General features: G+C 45.3%; 1 protein-coding gene across 2 annotated transcripts; it reads left to right on the forward strand.

Moving 5' to 3' along the window:
• The first annotated feature begins 9,687 nt into the window (after nt 1–9,687).
• Nucleotides 9,688–17,791, forward strand: LOC4325730 (probable serine/threonine-protein kinase At1g54610). Of its 2 annotated transcripts, none has more exons than XM_015765830.2 (7): nt 9,688–10,168; nt 10,294–10,578; nt 10,665–10,982; nt 13,370–13,597; nt 14,455–14,555; nt 16,230–16,347; nt 17,131–17,791. In XM_015765830.2, exons 1-7 carry the CDS (start codon nt 9,857–9,859, stop codon nt 17,443–17,445), a joined length of 1,677 nt encoding a protein of 558 aa, XP_015621316.1. In that variant the 5' UTR covers nt 9,688–9,856; the 3' UTR covers nt 17,446–17,791. The 2 variants fall into 2 exon arrangements, with proteins under 2 accessions (XP_015621316.1, XP_015621317.1); XM_015765831.2 differs by having other exon boundaries at nt 17,134–17,791.
• The last annotated feature ends 1,596 nt before the right edge of the window (nt 17,792–19,387 follow it).

Here is a 19,387-nt window from a genome sequence, read left to right on the forward strand (position 1 = left end):
GTTCCAACTTTGTGTTGCATATTCTTAGGCCTGATCTTGAGGCAGAAACTGAGTAGTTGGTGAACTCGCTCTATGTTGTTCGTTCACTCGCGACACGGTTCCTGTCCCAAGATCGAGTCTATGAATATACAAATGTGATTTTTTTAATACATCCTTACGCCCACTCTTTTTTCCAAGTTCCACCATCCGTTTGTAAATATAACCTACTCCTGCAAATTCATAAACTCGGTGTTGCATATTCTTAGGCCCGATATTGTGGCAAGAACTTGAGTACTTCGTTAACTCGCTACACGGTTCTTCTCACAAGATCGAACATGTGAATATGCAAAGGTGGTTTTCTCTGTGAATATGACATATTCTAAATTCCTATTCTTTGTCAACTTTGTAAAAATTGCTCCCGAATGATCTCTCTACTCCTTTATATATTTTTAATACATACATATTCAATTTCTGTTTTTCTATAGGTAATATATGTTTTCTTTCTCTGATATCACTATTTTGCATATTCCAAGATATTTATATTTCTTCTCGTAGCCGCGTACACAATCTTTGCCTATTTTCAATATAAACATATTTGTCATGTTCATTTATGTATATATATGTTGCACACATAATAAAAAATTATGAAAAAAATATTATCTTGGTATTTTTGGGGACGGAGGGAATAGAAAAAAAAAATTATACTTTTTACTCTCTCAGTCAAAAAAACAAATCTAGTACTGATTTGGTTTTTTATGGGATGGAAGAAATACTTACCAACTATGACATGAGAACTGTGACATGAGTCAAATGAAATATTACCATTTGGGGGTGTAATTAGCTAATCGCTCTCGCGCACGGGGAGAGCGATATTGCTAGCGGTCTCGCCCTTTCAAAGCGCGAGACCGAAGCCGTCGCTGTCGCACAGCAGCGAATCACGCGGCATCGGTATCACGGCTTGAAAGGGCGATACCGACGGCGCTCTCGCACGCGCGTACCGCGAGACCGACGCGCTTTCGCAGAGCAGTGGCGCGAGACCGCTCCGGGACCCACAGGCGCCAGTCCGCAACGCTCTCGCCCTTTCAGGCCATGACACCGCGCGCGCTATCGCGCGTTGTAAGCGCGACACCGCTCGGGGACCCGCAGGCGTCAGTCCACCACGATCTCGCGCTTTCCGGCCGCGACACCGCACGAGCTATCGCGCTTTGTAAGCGCGAGACCGCTTCGTGTCCCGGCGGCCCGCACACTTGCTTTACAAAATCGCGACACCGCCTCGCTCTCGCGCTTTAAGAACGTGATACCGATGCAATACCGCTCCCTCGCTCCCAATTAGCGATAGCGCCGCCGCTTTCGCGCGCCGATAGCGCGATATCGCGCTTTCGCTTTTTCAATCCGCGACGCTAGTATATTTCCGCAAATCCGCCACTAGTCAGCTTAATCTTGCAATTACGGTCAAAAACACGATTAGTTTCAAAATTTTTTCCATATTTCTGTTCCAATAAAATCATGAAAATCCACAGTGATTTTCATTAGAGTTCAGCACGACACATGACCCTATGTTCAGGCTTGTTTGATGCTCATATGGACAATGACACCCCAATCTCCAATTAGAGCTGATGGAGACCTAGCTCTTGGTTGCAGCCGGCCGTCACCTGCGTGCTTGCCGGAGTAGTCAACACATTCCTTTGTAGTACTGTACAAATATGATTCAAGAAGAAATTTCCCCTGTATTTGCTTGGTGGGGACTTGGCGGTTGGCATGGATGGGTTAATTATGAGAGAGCTCACTGATAGTGCCATCTGCTATAATACTTGGGATTGATTGGGCAGCTTGTCTCAAGGCCTCAAAGCAAGGGGATTTGATAGTACACGCCTCAAAGCAAGGGGATTTGATAGTACACAACAAATGCAGTTCCTTGACTAGGAGGGTAGGGTGCGGTTGACCAAAAGGGGCGATCGATCGCCCCTAGCGATCAGCCGATCCCCCCTCCCTCTACGTGGTTTTCTTTTTTTGGCACCGTATTACTTTCCTATTTTAGTAAATTTATGTACTTAAAGTTTATACACCCCAAATTTACACATCTAAAGTTTAGAGACCCAAAGTTTATAAGTCAAAAGTTTATATATCCGATTCAAATTTGAATTTGAATCCAAATATTTTTTATATATAGTATTTCTATACATCTAAAGTTTATACACCTAAAGTTTAAAGACCCAAAGTTTATAAGTCAAAAGTTTACACACACATTTCAAATTTGAATTTGAATTCAAATATTAGTTTATAGACTCAAAGTTTATAAGTCAAAAGTTTACATACCCGTTTAAATTTGAATTTGAATTCAAATATTAGTTTATAAACCCAAAGTTTGTAAGTCAAAAGTTTACATACCCATTTCAAATTTGAATTTGAATTCAAATATTTTTTATATATAGCATTTCTATACATAAATTTTTCCAACTTTGTTTTTTTTAAAAAAAATTTATGGTGTAGTAGGAAGAGAAGAAGGGGAGGAGGAAGGGTGGAGAGGAGGAGCGTATAGGGGGGATGGGGGGTGATTGTTGTCAGCGATCACCCGCCCATTAGCCACGCCTGCGGTTGACCCTGCCTTCTACCTAACCTAAGTACCTATATGGGCCTTCCCAACTTTAAGGGCCGTACTACATAATTATAGGCCCAATGTTAAACACAAATAACACCCTATATTTGAAAATTCAAATGACCAAAACATTTTCTTTAATTACATTCCTGAAACATTTGTACTATGCATTACTAGTACATTAGGTATTCATGCTGAAATAGTAGAGTTCAGAAACACTTTGTTGGTATTTTCTTAACTTAGAAAGTGTTATCCGCCTAATATCACTTGAAATGAATTGTTATGCAATACTCTGTTGGGTAGGGCTAGGTCCTAAAGTTGTGGCTCTGGTTGGGCCTGTGGTGGATAGGCCTAATTTGACCTGGGTGGCCCATAGTTGGTGGACTAGGCTGCGCACTATAACAAGTGGTATCAGAGCCCAGGTTTAGAATCCAGAACAATTTCCATGGGTCACGTGGTGGGGAGGCTAGGTAACAAATCTTCGGGGTCACATGGGTTAATGTGATAGGGGAGATTGTTGGGCCTGATGTTTGACGGGGGAGATTGTTGGGTTTAGTCCCATATCGGTAATTGATGATGGGGGAGCACGACTTAAAAGATGGGGGCAGTCCTCACACATCAGACTATCGGCGAGGCCATGAACTCGTATTGACTGGGGATGGGCGCCCATAATCAGAGCCCTGGGGATGTAGGCTTCGGCTGAACCTCGTTAAAAAATATTGTGTGTTCATGTGTCATCATCTGGTGTGTCTTGGGTGATCAATGACTGAAGCGATCGAGAAGGTTAGTTGTGAAGTTGCATTTATCCCCTAGTGGGTTTTGGTGATTAATGATGAATAAGGTTAAGGGACTAATGAGTTTATTGAGTTATTCAGGTGATTAGTTGTCACGCCCAGAAATTCCCGAATAGAATTCCAAGCAGAATGTGCATTAAAATCCCCGTCCAGGACCGGCCGGGGTACACAAACGACAAAGTTGACATACAGATCCACGTCTTACAAACATTATAAAAGTCTTACATAAATGCAGCGGAAAACTTAAAGGATAGCTGGAGCTAAGCCTTGACTTGGACTGCAGCGGGAACACCACTCCACAAGCATCCTCGACGGCACGGACGAAGCCTACTCCTCGGAGAAACCACCATCTGACGCATACTCAAATTCTGGGGTTTGGGGAAAATAGAGCAAGATTGAGTACTACCCACTGTACTCAGCAAGTCATACCGGAATAGGGGTATGATGCAGGGAATTATCAAGGGATAGCTATAATGGTTCATTTGCATAAAGCGGGCATTTATAAACAGAAGTTGAAAGCAGTAAAACAGTTGTAATAATTAATCAATATTAATCATCCACTGTCCAACGCTATACCACGTTGCAACAGGCCCAACCATCCACCTATACTATTCAATTCCATTAGACTAGTCTAGGGTGAGTCTAATCACGGTGAATCTGGTTGACCGCCCATAACCGCGGGCACGGCTATTCGAATAGTTTTACTCTGATCAGAGGTGTACAACTGTACCCACAAGACACAGCCCCACGACACGTTTCCGTGCGCCGACATGCCACCACGACATACCGGAAAGAGGCCGTGACAGGACCCTTCGCATAACCCCCTCTAACCAAGCACACCACACCTCAGGTTTCACCCCCACTCCTCACAAGGCAGTGGGCAGTCCCCTCTCGTGCCTAGGTGAATCCGGAAGCCGCATAGGCCATCGCAGGGCCCATCCAAACTCCATCACGCCCACCCTTGCTTGGATGCGTCGGCTAGAGAAAAACTACACTACAAGCCCAGCCGTTGCCCACGCTGGCTTGTGGTAAGTACGAGGAATTCTTCCAGGGTTTCCCGCGAACCGGTCCTTAATTGCCATGGGTGCGACCATCAAAGCCATGCACCCACGGCCCACCATTTAATATTAATTAATTAACCAACACCGGAGCGGTGAGCATTAACCAACATCAATCCTAGAATCTGATATCTATGCATTAATGTAGTTCCCCATTGTGTGCTAGTTGAACTACGCAAAACTAAGCATTCCCTAGTCCAATCTCTAGTCATGTTATATCCCAAGCTAACAAAGGAAACATGGTACAAGATAGCATGGCTATGACAGTAGGTAAACATCCCATAGTGATATTATAAAACAATGCAGTATTTGAAGGAAAACAATGGAGCATTTGCAATATAGGATCAACATGTTCAAGAGACAAGCATGACTTGCCTTGCTCTGCAGCTGGAGGAACTTTGGCGACTATTTCAAGGTATACCGGAGCGTCGGGAGAGCCGGAATCTAAGCGACATACAAAGCAAACAATACAAACAGGCTATAAGACTACTGAAACAGAGAACAAAACCATTTTTAGTGGGTTCTACACATTTTTCTTGATTTACTGAGACTTGAATGGGCTTAAACGGAGCTCGGATGAATTAGTTATGAATTTTAGAAGATTCACTATGTTTTTACTATAAACGGAAAAATCCTTAATTGAATTATTGCGCGATAAATAAATCCCGGGGAGAGAGAGGGCGGCGCCGACATGCGGGCCCCACATGGCAGTGACTCGGGGGCGGTCCACGGCGGACCGGGTCCACGGACCGGGGAAAACCAGCGCACCACGTGGCGCACACGTGGCACCGACGCGGCGCAGACGCGGCGGCCACGCGGCACCCGAACCGACGGCCCCGCGGGTGTGGCTCGCGGCCGGCGCGCGCGGGCACGGCGCAAGCCGGCCCGGCGGCCATGGCGCGCGGCGGCTAGCGGCGCGCATGCGGTGGCGGCGCGAGACGGCGACCGGCGGTGACCGACCGGCGGCGGAGAGCGGCGGCTAAGCGGCATGGGAGAGGGAGAGAGGAAGGGAGAGGGAAACCTCACCGACGACGACCGACGACGGCGAGCGACGGAGGGCGGCGGCGACGGCGGGACGATCTCCGGAACCACATAGCGAACACGGTAAAAGGGGTTAGAGAGGGAGAAGGAATTGGAAGAGGGCGAGGACGCCGGCCGAAGGCGGCGGCCATGGCGGCGCTCACCGGCGAACGGCGCGGAGTGGGTTCCGGCGGCGGAATCCGGCGGAAAAGGGGTGGACGGGGTGGCCCGTACGACGGCGAACGCGGCGGCGTCGTCGGCGCGGCTCGGCGCGGCGGCTAGCGGCGACCGGAGTGGTGGCGGCGGCGGTGAAGAGGAGGGTGACGGCGCTAGGGCGTTAGAGGGCACGGGAGGGCTCGGCGAGATGGGGAAAAAGAGAGAGGGGGTGGCGGTGGAGCTTAAATAGAGGAGGGGGAGCCCGGACGTGGCCAGTAGAGGCGGGAATCGCCGGCCAACGTGGGGGAGTCGGGGAGGAGAGAGAGGCGGGATTTGAATTTCGAATCCCAGCCATCTCGGGCGCGGGCGCAGGCGAGAGGGAGGGGGAGTTGGTGCGGGGGACACGGCGCATGCGCAGGCGTGGCCTACGTGGCCCGGAGGAGGCGGGAACGTGGGCGCGGCGGCGCCGGCTGGAGGAAGGGGACGGGCCCGACAGGTGGGCCCCACCTGTCGGCGACCCGGGGAGAGAGGAGGGAGGCGGCCGGCTCGACTGGGCCTCGGCCTGTCGGCCGGCCCAACGGGAAGAAGGGGGGAAGAGAGAATGGGCCGGCGGCCCAATTGAAAGAAAAAGAGAAAAGAAAAAGGAAAAAGAAGGAAAAAGGATTTTCCTGGGATTAAATATTGCTTTTGCTCAATTTTAATTGGTTAAAATTATTTCTAGAGCTCTGAAAATTCCACTAAAAATCTTGTTAGCGTATTTCGACATGTAGAACTCAAGAAAAATTCCACATGCCAAATCCGATTATTATTTGCATTAATTCATTAGGGTTTTCTCTTGCTTTTACACCGATATTTTCTCTGGTGGATTATAAATTCAATTTAGGCTTGGGAAAGAACTTCAGGGTGTGACAAACCTACCCCTCTTAAACGGAATCTTGACCCCGAGATTCGGAGGAGCTGGTGAAGAGGTGCGGATGGGCGGCCTTTAGCTCATCTTCCCTTTCCCAAGTTGCTTCTTCGTCTGAGTGATGGCTCCACTGAACCCTGCAGAAGCTGGTGACCTTATTCCTAGTCCTCCTTTCACTGGTCTCAAGGATACGAACTGGCTTCTCCACGTAGGTCAGATCCTCTTGGATGTCAATGTGCTCCGAGTCGGCTCGTTCTTCGGGTACCCTCAAGCACTTCTTTAACTGGGACACATGGAACACGTCATGGATACCGATCGTATTGGATGGAAGTTCTAGCTGATAAGCCACTTCTCCTCTTCGTTCCAAGATTTTGTATGGTCCCATGAAGCGTGGTGCCAACTTGCCTTTCGTCTGGAAACGGTGTACTCTCCGGAGCGGAGTAACACGGAGATACACGTAATCCCCTGCTTCAAAAGTGAGTTCCCTTTGACGGTTGTCCGCGTAGCTCTTCTGTCGAGACTGGGCAATTCTCAACCTCTCTCTGATGGTTCTGACTTTCTCTTCTGCTTCCGTTAACACCTCTGTTCCGAACAGTTGACGTTCGCCTGTTTGATCCCAGAAGAGAGGTGTGCGACACTTCCGTCCATACAACGCTTCGAACGGTGCCATCTGTAGACTGGCCTGATAACTGTTGTTGTACGAGAATTCCGCATAAGGCAGGCTTTTATCCCATGCTCCACCAAAATCAAGCGCACAAGCTTGCAACATATCCTCCAAAATCTGATTGACCCTCTCGGTCTGGCCATCTGTCTGCGGATGGTAGGCTGTGCTGAAATTCAAACGGGTCCCCAATTCTTCCTACAGCTTCTGCCAAAATTTTGAGGTGAACGGACTCCCTCGATCAGATACGATCTTCTTGGGTACCCCATGCAGACACATGATCCTTGCCAGGTACAACTCCGCCAATTTCTTCCCCGTATACATGGTATGCACTGGGATGAAATGAGCAACTTTAGTGAGTCGATCCAAGACTACCCAGATTGAATCATGGCCAGATGATGTCCGGGGCAGTCCTGTTATAAAGTCCATTCCAATCTCCTCCCATTTCCATTCCGGAATCTGAAGAGGCTGGAGCAAACCTGCTGGCCTTTGGTGCTCTGCCTTCACTCGTTGGCAAACATCGCAGAGTGCGACGAATTCAGCTATTTCCCTTCTCATGTTGACCCACCAGAACTTTTCTTTGAGGTCTTGGTACATTTTGGTGCTGCCTGGATGAATGGAGTACTGAGTCTGATGAGCCTCGGTGAGTATCACATCCTTTAGTTCCTTGTCGTCCGGTACGCACAATCTTTCTCCCAACCAGATTGTGCCGTGTTCATCTTCGTGGAAATCCCGGGCTTTTCCGACCCTCATGTTCTTTTTCAGCTCTGCTATTTCAGGATCATTTACTTGAGCGGCTCTGACTTGATCCACGAGCGTAGGTCATGCCTCTAGGGCAGCCACGTACCCGTATTCTACAAGCCCCAAGTTGAGGTGTTCAAGCTCCTGTTGCAATTCTTTACACATGCCCTCGGTGCATAAAGCATTGCAGTAGCTCTTCCTGCTTTATGCATCTGCCACCACATTGGCTTTACCCGGATGATAGTGAATGCTCATGTCGTAATCCTTGATTAACTCCAACCATCTTCAAAATTACGATTTAAAATTTAAATTTTAGCATCGACTTATTAGCGGAAGAGCAAACGATGTGAGCGAGAGTATAAGCCACTCATTTAAGCGTGGGCTTACGACTATGCACTTTCTTCCAACGGTTGCTATAGAGAAACAACCTGATACAAAAAATAGCATAAATAGCATAAGTTTCCCCCTTTGACTAGAAGCACATGCCACTGATTTTTCTTCGATATGTACCACTTCCATCGCATTTTGAGCAAACGACATTAGATTAGAGCAGATAAATTTATCCTTTGACTAATTTACCCTTTGTTTTCCTCATACATGACTAGGTCGCCTCTTCGTTCTTTCCCATTCGACATCTCGCATTCACTCCCCCAAACCCTAGCACTCGTTCACGACGTGCCTTTGTCGGCCATGGCGGCTCTGGCTAGTTCATTGGTGCACACCTCATCCGTAAAAGTCTCTATCATGCGGCGGCCCCGAGCATTGTCAACCAAGTCATTGCACCTCGTAGCCCCTGCACGTGATCGAACAACCCACAAGCAACCAATGTCATCACCCCACCGTGCCTCGCAAGTAGTCACTATTGTTACCCTTTTCCGAGGTGTGTGACTTGCGCCTTAGAAGCAGCCGTCGTTATTGCCCTTTCTTTTAGGAGCACGACCTCCATCGGCCGCACCTCCTCCTCCTCCTTCTTCTCTGTCACCACCGCTAGCCACTACCCGCTCGGTCACCGCACCTACACCCACTCACTCTCACCATCCATCGGGATTGAGCCGAGCCGAATAGTCCAAGTTTTCATGTTTGGTTAGAAAAGAAGAGCAAAAATAATTATTTCATGCCCCTAAACAATTGACAGGAGTGGTACGGATCAAAGAAAAAATTAGTGGCACGTGCTTCTGACTAAAAGAGAGAAATTTGTGTGCTGTTTTTTATATCGGTTTTTTTCTGTGCTATAGATCGAATTCTCTCTTTTAAAATAGATGTGGTAACCGGTAAATACGAGCATGAAAAATACTCCTTCCTTCCTTCTCCACGCCACGTTACCACCAGCAGTCCAGCGTGCCTCGCCGTGCCTTACGGTGCACCACCAAATCCCACCTGTCCAACCAAGGACCAACCAACCCCGCGCCCGCGGACGGACCGACCCAGCCAACACAGGCAGCAACAGCGGTGCCGGACCGGATACGCCTCTCTGGCTCTCTCGACCTTTACGGCTCGGCTCGGGCATCGCGACGCGACGAGCCCCCAGAGCCAAACCGCAAGACGACTAAAAACCACCTTTACCCAATCCACCGTGGTCCTCGCTCCATGACCGGTGGGCCCCTGCCACGCTAATAATTCCGCCCCCACCGAGCTGCTACGGCCTACGGTACAGTATGCGTCGCCAGCCAAGCTGTTGGGCCCCACCTGTCAGCCACCTCCCCCCTTCACCGCCACGTGATGACGAGGGGGGGGTGAGGTATTCAATGCTCATCCACCTCCGCCGCAGCCGATTCATTGATTGCTTTGCTTCCCCCCCTTTCTCGCTAGTCCGATTCCCTCGCCTCGCCTCGCCTCACTCCCCCCTCGCCGCCGCCGCCCGCTGCCCGCCGCCGCCGCCGCCGCCGCCAGATGCTGCTTGTAGGGTTGCAGTAGTAGGTGGGTTGGTAGAGTAGAGGGGAGGATATGGGGTGCGTCTTCGGGCGCCCGTCGTCGTCGCCACCGGCGGCGGCGGCGAGGAAGGGGAGGAGGAAGAAGAGGTCGTCCCCGATGCCGGCACCCTCCACGGACTCTCCCGCGGCGGACCAGTCCCCGGGGAGGGGAAGGCCGCGCCGGAGGCTGGGACGCAAGCCGGGGCCCAGGCAGGGGTGCGTCCCCGCGCCAGCGGCCGCAGAGCAGCTCGCCGCGGGGTGGCCGCCGTGGCTCGTCGCCGTCGCCGGGGAGGCCCTCCGCGGGTGGACGCCCCGCCGCGCCGACACCTTCGAGAAGCTCAACAAGGTATTATGCGGAAAGCACCCCCCGGAAATCCGCAAATTTCGATCCGCCACTTGTTACCTACCATACGAGTACTGATTTTGCCGTTTCGTGGTGGTGGCCTTCCCTGTCCGGCAATTGACTCTTAGATAGGGTCGGGCACCTATAGCAACGTGTACCGCGCGAGGGACACCGTCTCCGGCCGCATCGTGGCGCTGAAGAAGGTCCGGTTCGACAATCTCGAGCCCGAGAGCGTCAAATTCATGGCCAGGGAGATCCTGATCCTGAGGAAACTCGACCATCCCAATGTTATCAAGCTGGAGGGGTTGGTCACGTCGAGGATGTCATGCAGCCTGTACCTGGTGTTCGAGTATATGGAGCATGACCTTGCTGGCCTGGCAGCGAGCCCGGACGTCAAGTTTACTCTGCCGCAGGTGTTTAAGGATCCCGTGCTATCTCGTTTTATAGGCGAATACTTGCTGGGAATATGTTAAATTTGATGATGATGTACTTCTCGCAGATAAAATGCTATGTGCAGCAGCTATTGTCAGGGCTTGAGCATTGCCACAATAATAATGTATTGCATCGGGATATCAAGGGATCAAACTTATTGTTGGATAACAATGGGATTCTTAAGATCGCCGACTTTGGCCTGGCAACATTCTTTGACCCACGACATAAACGACCAATGACGAGCCGCGTGGTCACGTTGTGGTACCGGCCACCTGAATTGTTGTTGGGGGCGACAGACTATGGTGTTGGTGTGGATTTGTGGAGTGCCGGGTGCATTCTGGCAGAGCTCTTGCATGGGAAGCCCATCATGCCTGGGCGTACTGAGGTGAGTCATAGGACAATTTCTACTCTTCATTATATGCTATTCCTTTGGTAATCCTGGGGACCATACTTGTTCTATCAATCCAATATCGAAATCTCATTTGGTACCAAAAGTCAACTTGTACTATTTATATAAAAAAAACTCCATGGTGGCTGTTGTGTATTGAAAATGTTGACTTTTTATACTAGGTTTGCTCCAATGGATTGTAGTATCTCTAGGTTGATTAATCTTCTACGTTTGTTCTTTTTTTAATGTTTTGGTGATAGTGATTGATGGCCACGCCGTTGTCATTTATTGAAGGGGTTGAATGATATGCTGACTTCGTTGTATATGTCATGACTATTATTTTTGTATAGGGTACTGCCATCAGTGTTTAACTGGTTATCCACATGGCTTCAGTTGAAGCTTCCTTGAAAAGCATACGTCTTTTGGAATTAAAATATGTTGTGCCATTATTCCTGTTATTTAAAATTCGTCAGTATAGTACTCTCAACTGTCGTTAATACATGTTGTTTTGGTCTTTTGGACCTCAATGCAGACCTCCAAACACTTATCTGCCACTTAATTTTTGTTGCAATTAATTTATTAAACACGAAAAAAATCCTTTATTATGGAAGTAGTTTTCTAGGCAAATCTGCACGTATGATTTTTCATGTATTCAATGTACACATATGTTGGAAGTTTGGCTGCATGGATATCCAAAACAGCATATGTTTGTGAACTGAGGTAGTAGATGTTCTAAGTTAGTCACATAAGTATCACTTTCTCCATTTCCAATTTTTTTCTTGAAAACACAAGAGAACTTCATTTCGTTAAGAAGAGAGAAATATTTAGGAGTACAAAGGAAGGGTCAAGGAACACCTCCCACCAAGAACACGTCCCAACAAGCCTCGCACATAAGTGAGGCCCAACCAACAAACCCACTGAGACTAACTCACTGCCGGGGTAAGCAACTTACAAAGAAACTGATGGAGCTCATGGGCTCCCACTAAACACCAACCCTAATTAGCCACAGCTTGCAACACCACCACCACATTAGGATTAGTTCCATTGGAAACACAATTGTTTCAGTGTTTCCGAATCTCCCAAGTTACTAAATAATCAAAGAATTCAATCCCTTCCGTGGCTCTTTGGGAACACCCTTAACAACTTTGCTCCACCAACCTGAAAAACGTGTTGTAGAGGACTGAGGTGCAGCTGAAACCAAACCCAATTTCATGAAGGTTAAAGTCCATACTTGTCGGGAGTAAACACAAGACAAATATAAGCTGCCACTTCTTTTTTGACGGAAAACAGCAGGAGAGGCTCCTACTGCGATATATTAATGTATAAATATATAGTTTACAATAGTTACAAATAAATACAGGAGAAAATTAAAGAAAGTTGTCAATCCATGATTGCCATAGAGGTTTGTCAGTTTCCTTTGCTCTGTGCATTTGCAGGGCAAACTCCTGTTGGAAATCAGATAAGCTGCCACTTTGACTAGTATCTCTGTTTTATTGGTGGTTACATTATGTATAACAGTTTACATCTTATAAAATCATACTGCTATGTAAGTAATAAGTGGTCAATGTACCAATTTATATATAATTGGTGGATGGTTTTCCTTTTCTCGAGAGCATTTCAGGCATCGCCATATATTAGTAAATTTGGAATTCTGCAAATGTAAAACATAATCATCTTGTTCTGGTTCTGTGAAAAGAGAAGTCCTGTATTTCAGATCGACGATGCCACTGGCAATATAGAGTGATTAGCTGAACCTTATTTAGCAGTGATTCATAAGCTGATTGGTTCTGCTTATAGCTCATAAAATGCAAAAGCCAATTTATAAGGCCTTTCAAAACTTTCAAACATATAGGCTATATATAACTTGTCCTGCCATGATATTTTCACTGGAAGGTACACATAGGCTTATTAAATATGTCCAGAAAATGAAATGATCGCTAAGCTAAATATTTAGGCATGGTCTATGATTAAAACTCCTATAGTACCACAAACCACTCAATCTGAGCAAAACTCTGTGCTGTTTGCCAGCAATATATGCTATTAATGGGATAGTCAAACCTGAATTTAATCATTTGAAGTTTCTTTAAGATAACATGAATATGGACCTGCTTGATGAGGATTATTTGGAATTCGTACAATTGTTAACTTACTTATATATCTTTTTGATCGTGACACAACGAGTAGGATTTTGTTTCATCAGGTGATCAAACCACCATAAATATTCAGTTCTTCTAATCTATCTGGTTGAATCCATGCATCTAGGGTGAACTCGTGATGTTTATTAATTTATTGTTTTTATCTTGTGTTGCTATATATGCTTTAGTTGCTTACATAAAATTGATTGCCATTTTCTAATTTTAATATGTGCAATATGAACTGATCAGGTAGAACAGTTGCACAAGATTTTCAAGCTATGTGGCTCCCCCTCAGAGGAGTATTGGAAAAAGTCCAAGCTGCCACATGCTACAATATTCAAACCTCAGCAGCCCTATAAGCGTTGTATCAGAGAAGCATTTAAAGATTTTCCTCCATCTTCCTTGCCGTTGGTTGAAACTCTGCTTGCAATTGATCCAGCTGAGCGCCAAACTGCTACATCTGCCTTGCAAAGTGAAGTATGTCCATATCTTTTCCTCCTTAGCATTGTAACAGAGAATGTTAGTGTGAAGTAACATAATTGACCTGTGATTTATGTGGTCCTTTGATACATATCACCTCTATGTGGAATCACTTCTATACTCTTGAGAACAGAAGAAAAAAAAATCCTGCAGTATGAGCAAAAGTGTTCAAGAATCTTTTTAAACAACAATCCATCTTTGTTATTGTTTCAGTCTTTCGGAAGCTTTTATAGATACTAAACTGCTGGTTTGACAATGTGGCATCTTTTGATTAATCTAGTTCCTTTTCTCCTAATAATCTGAGCGTAGATATCCTACATGAGTAGTGCTATGACATAAAATGCAAGGAGCAACACCAATAAAATGACGTTTTGCACACTCAAATACCAAGAAATGGCTGGTATTCAGATGTGTAATGTACTGTAACTATAAATGGAAAAGATCTGTTATGTTTTTAAATCTTTAGATTTGGTTTGTACCAAGGACCTCATCTTTATGAAGGTCTAAATGGCTACTTTGACTTCCAGTATAGGTTCCAAAAGGTTTTCTGTTTTAGAATTGTCGATTTAATATCTGCATTTCATGCACATGTGATATCTGGAGATCTATGCCCACTTATTAGCACCATTGCAATTTTCTAGACCACATGATTTAATGGGTTACATTATGTTTTCTGCTTCAATATTTAGTGCTGCGCTTGGTACGACTCTCCCTAATGTTCAGTACGTAGGAAATCTCTTATTTATTTATTTAATAATATAGCTCCACCCTTGGTATACAGTCCTAATTTTTTTATTTTGACGAGCTATTAGGCTATCACTATGTAGTAAGGTTTTATGCTGTGAGTATTGCAGTTCTTTGCAACTGAGCCTTATGCATGTGATCCATCAAGCTTGCCGACATATCCACCAAGTAAGGAGATGGATGCTAAGATGAGAGATGAGGAAGCTAGAAGGTTTGTTGGGCTTACACATAATTATATAAATCATGTTATGATCCTTTTACATTTGTTTTGCATTGATTATCAACTTGGGCCATTTAGACTAAGTAATGAATGGTTCACTGTGCATTTGAACTCCACTTTAGTTTTTGCATCTCTTTCTCTATAAACTAAGGCTGTGTTCGGGAGTGAGGGTTGGGAACCCTCACTCCCCGGCACGCAAAACGGAGCAGCGTTTAACGCGTGATTAATTAAGTATTAGCTTTTTTTTTCAAAAATGGATCAATATGATTTTTTAAGCAACTTTCGTATAGAAACTTTTTGCAAAAAAACATACCGTTTAGTAGTTTGAAAAGCGTGCACGCGGAAAATGAGGGAGAGGGGTTGGGAACTTCCTATACCGAACGCAGCCTAAGTAATGATGAATCGTTCTGTAGTTCTTTTATTGAAAAAAAGGAGGAGTGTTTAAGTCAGAGTGTTTTAAAGGCAAACTAATACTATATTGATATTCTCTACTGCCATTCTTTATTTGGGACTAGGGGTGGGCAGAATTAGACCGAACCGAAGAACCGAACCGAAAAGACCGAGACCGAAAAAACCGAGACCGAAAAATTCGGTCAGCAATTCGGTCTCAACCATTAAAAGACCGAAATTTGTTCGGTTAATTCGGTCATGGGCCTCAATTAACCGAATTGACCGAAATAACCGAATAAGGCCCAATAGATCTAGTTGGCCCAATAAGCCCACTAATAAAAAACCCTACAGGCAAACACCACACCGTGCGCCGTTTCTTCCCCATCAGAGCACTGCGCCGTCCCGTCTCCATCCTCTTCGCTCCTTCGCTCCTTCACCGTGCGCCGCCTCCCGCCTCCGCCTCTGCCTCCATGGCCGGGCGCCGCCTCCAGTCGGCGCGCCTCCGCCTCCGTCGCCGGGCCTCCAACTCCAGCCGGCCCACCTCGCCCTCCATGGCCGGACGCCGCTTCCAGCCAGTGCGCCTCCGCCTCCATGGCGAGCGCTGCCTCCAGCAGGCCCGCCTCCGCCTCCATCGCCGGGTGCTGCCTCCAGCCGGCCGCCTCCACTTCCATCGCCGGGCGCCGCCTCCATCGCCGGGTGTCGCCTCCAGCCTTGCTTCTTTGCTGTGATATGCTGTGATTTTGCTCGATTTGCTGTGACAATCTGCGGCCTAATTATTGATTATTTGATTTGCTTTTGTTGTTCAAACTTTTCTCTTACGGTTAGTTCGGTCTATAACCGAGACCGAACCGAACTAACCGAAGACCGATTCGCTCGGTCTTGGGTTTTGTTGGAGACCGATCGGTCTTGAGATTACAAAGACCGAATTTTCAAAAAAATCAAGAAACCGAACCGAATTTTTCGGTTAGACCGAATGCCCACCCCTATTTGGGACTACGTTCAGGGACAGTAATCTTCTTTTGCTAAGAATGCTAGCTAGAAAGTTTGGAATTCTTTCGCTACATCCATTGGCATGTGTCCAACTGTCCATCCATTCTACCTCACGGGCACATACAATATGTAGCTGATTTTCTTTCACTTTTCTAAGGCCCACTTTGGATGGGCCAAAGCCCAACCCATCCAAATGAGCCTGAACTGTCTTTCACTAATCTGTCTAATTGTTTCTACTGTATCATACATGGTGTCATATGCCTTTGCTGTATATTCTTATTCCAGGCTACGAGCAGCTGCAAAGGCCAAAGGAGAGGGGGTAAAAAGGACTCGAACGCGGGATCGATCTCAAAGGGCAGGACCAGCTCCAGAGGCTAATGCAGAGCTTCAAGCAAACCTAGATGTAAGCCAGCTATTTATATTTGAAGATTTCCTGTTTAATTTGCTGCCTTATCCACTGTAGATTTGTTACACATACACCAACTGGGTTGGCTACGAGTGATATTTAGTACTAACGATATATCCCAAACCATTTGTATTTCTCTGGGAAGAAATATAAGTCCAATTAAAACAATCATTATTTTTCTGATGGTAATGTGTGCTAACATGGTATCATGTGATAAACCTAATAATGTCAGTTGGTTTTCTGCAAAAACAACAATACCCACTGGTCAGATTTTGGATTTTGGAGTTCAGCTGGTTCAATGTGCTAAGCTCCCAAACCCCTATTATTAAATTCAATTTATCAGCCTTTAAAAATTGCATCTAATTTATACTGCTTTAAATTTGAAAATTATATAAAAAGAACTAGAAAACCTGGTTGACTCTTTTTTGGAAACCTTGTTCCCCTCCGATTTTTGGGCCAGAATTGTAGCACCTCTGACATCAACAGAATCAGTCGCGCTCCATAATCCTCATTTATTACAAGGTCTTTCAATTTCAAGCATGTTTACAAAAGTCCTTTGTATACAAAATTCTTACACAATACTATTTCTGTGGGTGTGGAAATAAAAGTAGACTTCACTGTAGAACTATTAATTTGCGTCCATGGAATTGGTAGGGATTGCAGAAGATAATGCAGTAGAAGTAAACTAGCGTTGTTCTGTGTTCTCTCTGATCTCACTTCACTATCTTTAACCATTCAAGACAAACATGTACGTTGAACTTTTCAAATTTTCATTAACAGCAGAGGCGACGCATGATAACGCATGCCAATGCCAAGAGCAAAAGTGAGAAGTTCCCCCCACCTCATCAGGATGGAGCTATGGGTAACCCATTGGGATCCAGTCGTCATATGGAGCCTATGTATGAGCACCAGGATGCTTCCTTCAGCACAGTAGTCCCCATCCAGAAGGGGTCCTCACAAACATGGTCTGGACCATTGGTTGATCCAGCAGCTCTAGGGCAATCGAGGCGGAAGAAGCAAACTGCCCTAGATGCGAAGGCTGCAGCTTATTCAAAGCAGCTCCAGAAGGACAAGGGCGGAACAAGAGCACGATAAGAGGAACTCAATACAGTTTCTTTTACATGTTTTTCATCGAGTTTAAGGGGAAGTTTTTAGAATGGTCAGTCTGTAGATGAATTATTTCCTTCTGTTTTGTTCCTTTCGTGCGGAAAGAAAGCGGTAGTGCTTCAGTAGGAAGAAATTCATCCAGCTTATGTATATGTGGTAGTGTTTTCTGTTCATCTCAGGTGCTTCTGAACAAATTGGTGTCCGGAACCAAAGGTATTTAAGCTCAACGTGACAATTCGGTTGCCCTTGTGTATATATGGAGTATTCTTTCTTCTGTAAATAAACGGATGGTTCATGCATCTCAGTGGAATTACTGTCTTGTCTTTTTGGTGCATCGGACTGGTTCCGTATGTTGCGTGATATTGCTTATTTGAATGTCGCTGGTTATATATGATTTGGGAGGTGCGATTAGTACCATTGTTATTGATATTGAAGTCACTAGTCATCTTCATTTTCCTTATCTGTATTTTCTCACTCTTCATTTGGCCCATCAATTCCAATACAATCTCTTTTAAAAAGTTGCGTTTCAAATAATTTAAGATAGAACACTCCGATAACTTACATGTGAAACCTTTTGCCACGCTATTGACGTGGCAAAATAGCAATGTTTCTTCGAGTTGGACAGTTTTTTTTCGTCCGTTTTGACAATACAATGTGTACGAGCTGGATAATTTGATTTTGTGTCAAACCATCAAGTGAAAGAATTGTCTAATTAAAACATGTGTTAAACAGTCCGGCTGTGCGTTGAACTATCCGGTGTTTGGTTAGACGAGAGTTGAGCGATGTGTTTGGTCTACTTCAAATCTTAAATCTTCTTTCGAGACAACTACGAATCGGACGTCCGATTTATGTGGAAAAAATCGTACACCCATCCTAAACGGTGCTACCCTCTCTTTCCACCCAGACTGAATCAACTTCTCAAATTGTTAGTTGCCGGTTACCTTTCATTCATTCAGAGCCACTATCAAAGTCTAATCCCCACACTACAATTTCTTGGCTAGACCCCCATATTACCTTACTAGTCATATCAACATTGCTATGATCATGTTGACGAAAAACACGAGGCCTGGGAGATCTGCTTAACTCCAGTGCAGGTCCAAAACTCACCTCCGGGTATACTAGCATGCCAGTTGATTTGATCCTGCAATCAACAAGAAATAAAGACAAAGAAACCGTGGTTAAACCTATAAACGATAGCCGATCGGCTAAGTGCCGATGACATATCATTTATCTTTGAGCCGATGTCATTTATATATCGATCGACAGTCATAAACAAATAAGAAAAAACTAGATCTACTCGATCGGCTGTAGATATTAACAATACACACTCCTTGTATCGATATATACTTAAATTAAGTAATTGGGATAGATCGGTCGCCATGCCAAGACAATATAAATCACTTAGATCGAAATATATATTAATAGTTGAATTATATATGCTTATAACATAGCCGATCAGATAAATCTAGCATGTGTCGGCTAATACTCCGATACCACTCTATATTAAGATATTAAAACAAGTAGAATATATCAAACAAAAGTCTAATGTACTTAAATGCGACAAGATCTTAACATAAAGTACAGATTTAACATATCAATGAAGCTTATAGAATAAATATGGTTAAATCAGGTAAGATCGGCTGAAACCCCGATACTACCTTAATCGGCAACAAAAAAGCAGGCTAGAGATTGATATTCTAAGCACGACTTAATAGATCAAACTTAACTGATACAACATTAAGTATGAAAAGAAGAACAATATCTAGACAATCAAGCCGCTGGAAGTTTCATAGAGTGGTGGATATCCTACATAATCTAAGTCAACATCGATGTTTAACCAAATCGGCTGCCTTCTACTGACATATGTTAGCCGATAATAGGTTAAATAGCGATATTGCCAAAGATTATGTAAGATATGTGATAACTCGAC

The sequence above is a fragment of the Oryza sativa genome, chromosome 1, assembly GCF_034140825.1.
Source record: "Oryza sativa Japonica Group chromosome 1, ASM3414082v1".
Classification (NCBI taxonomy): domain Eukaryota; kingdom Viridiplantae; phylum Streptophyta; class Magnoliopsida; order Poales; family Poaceae; genus Oryza; species Oryza sativa.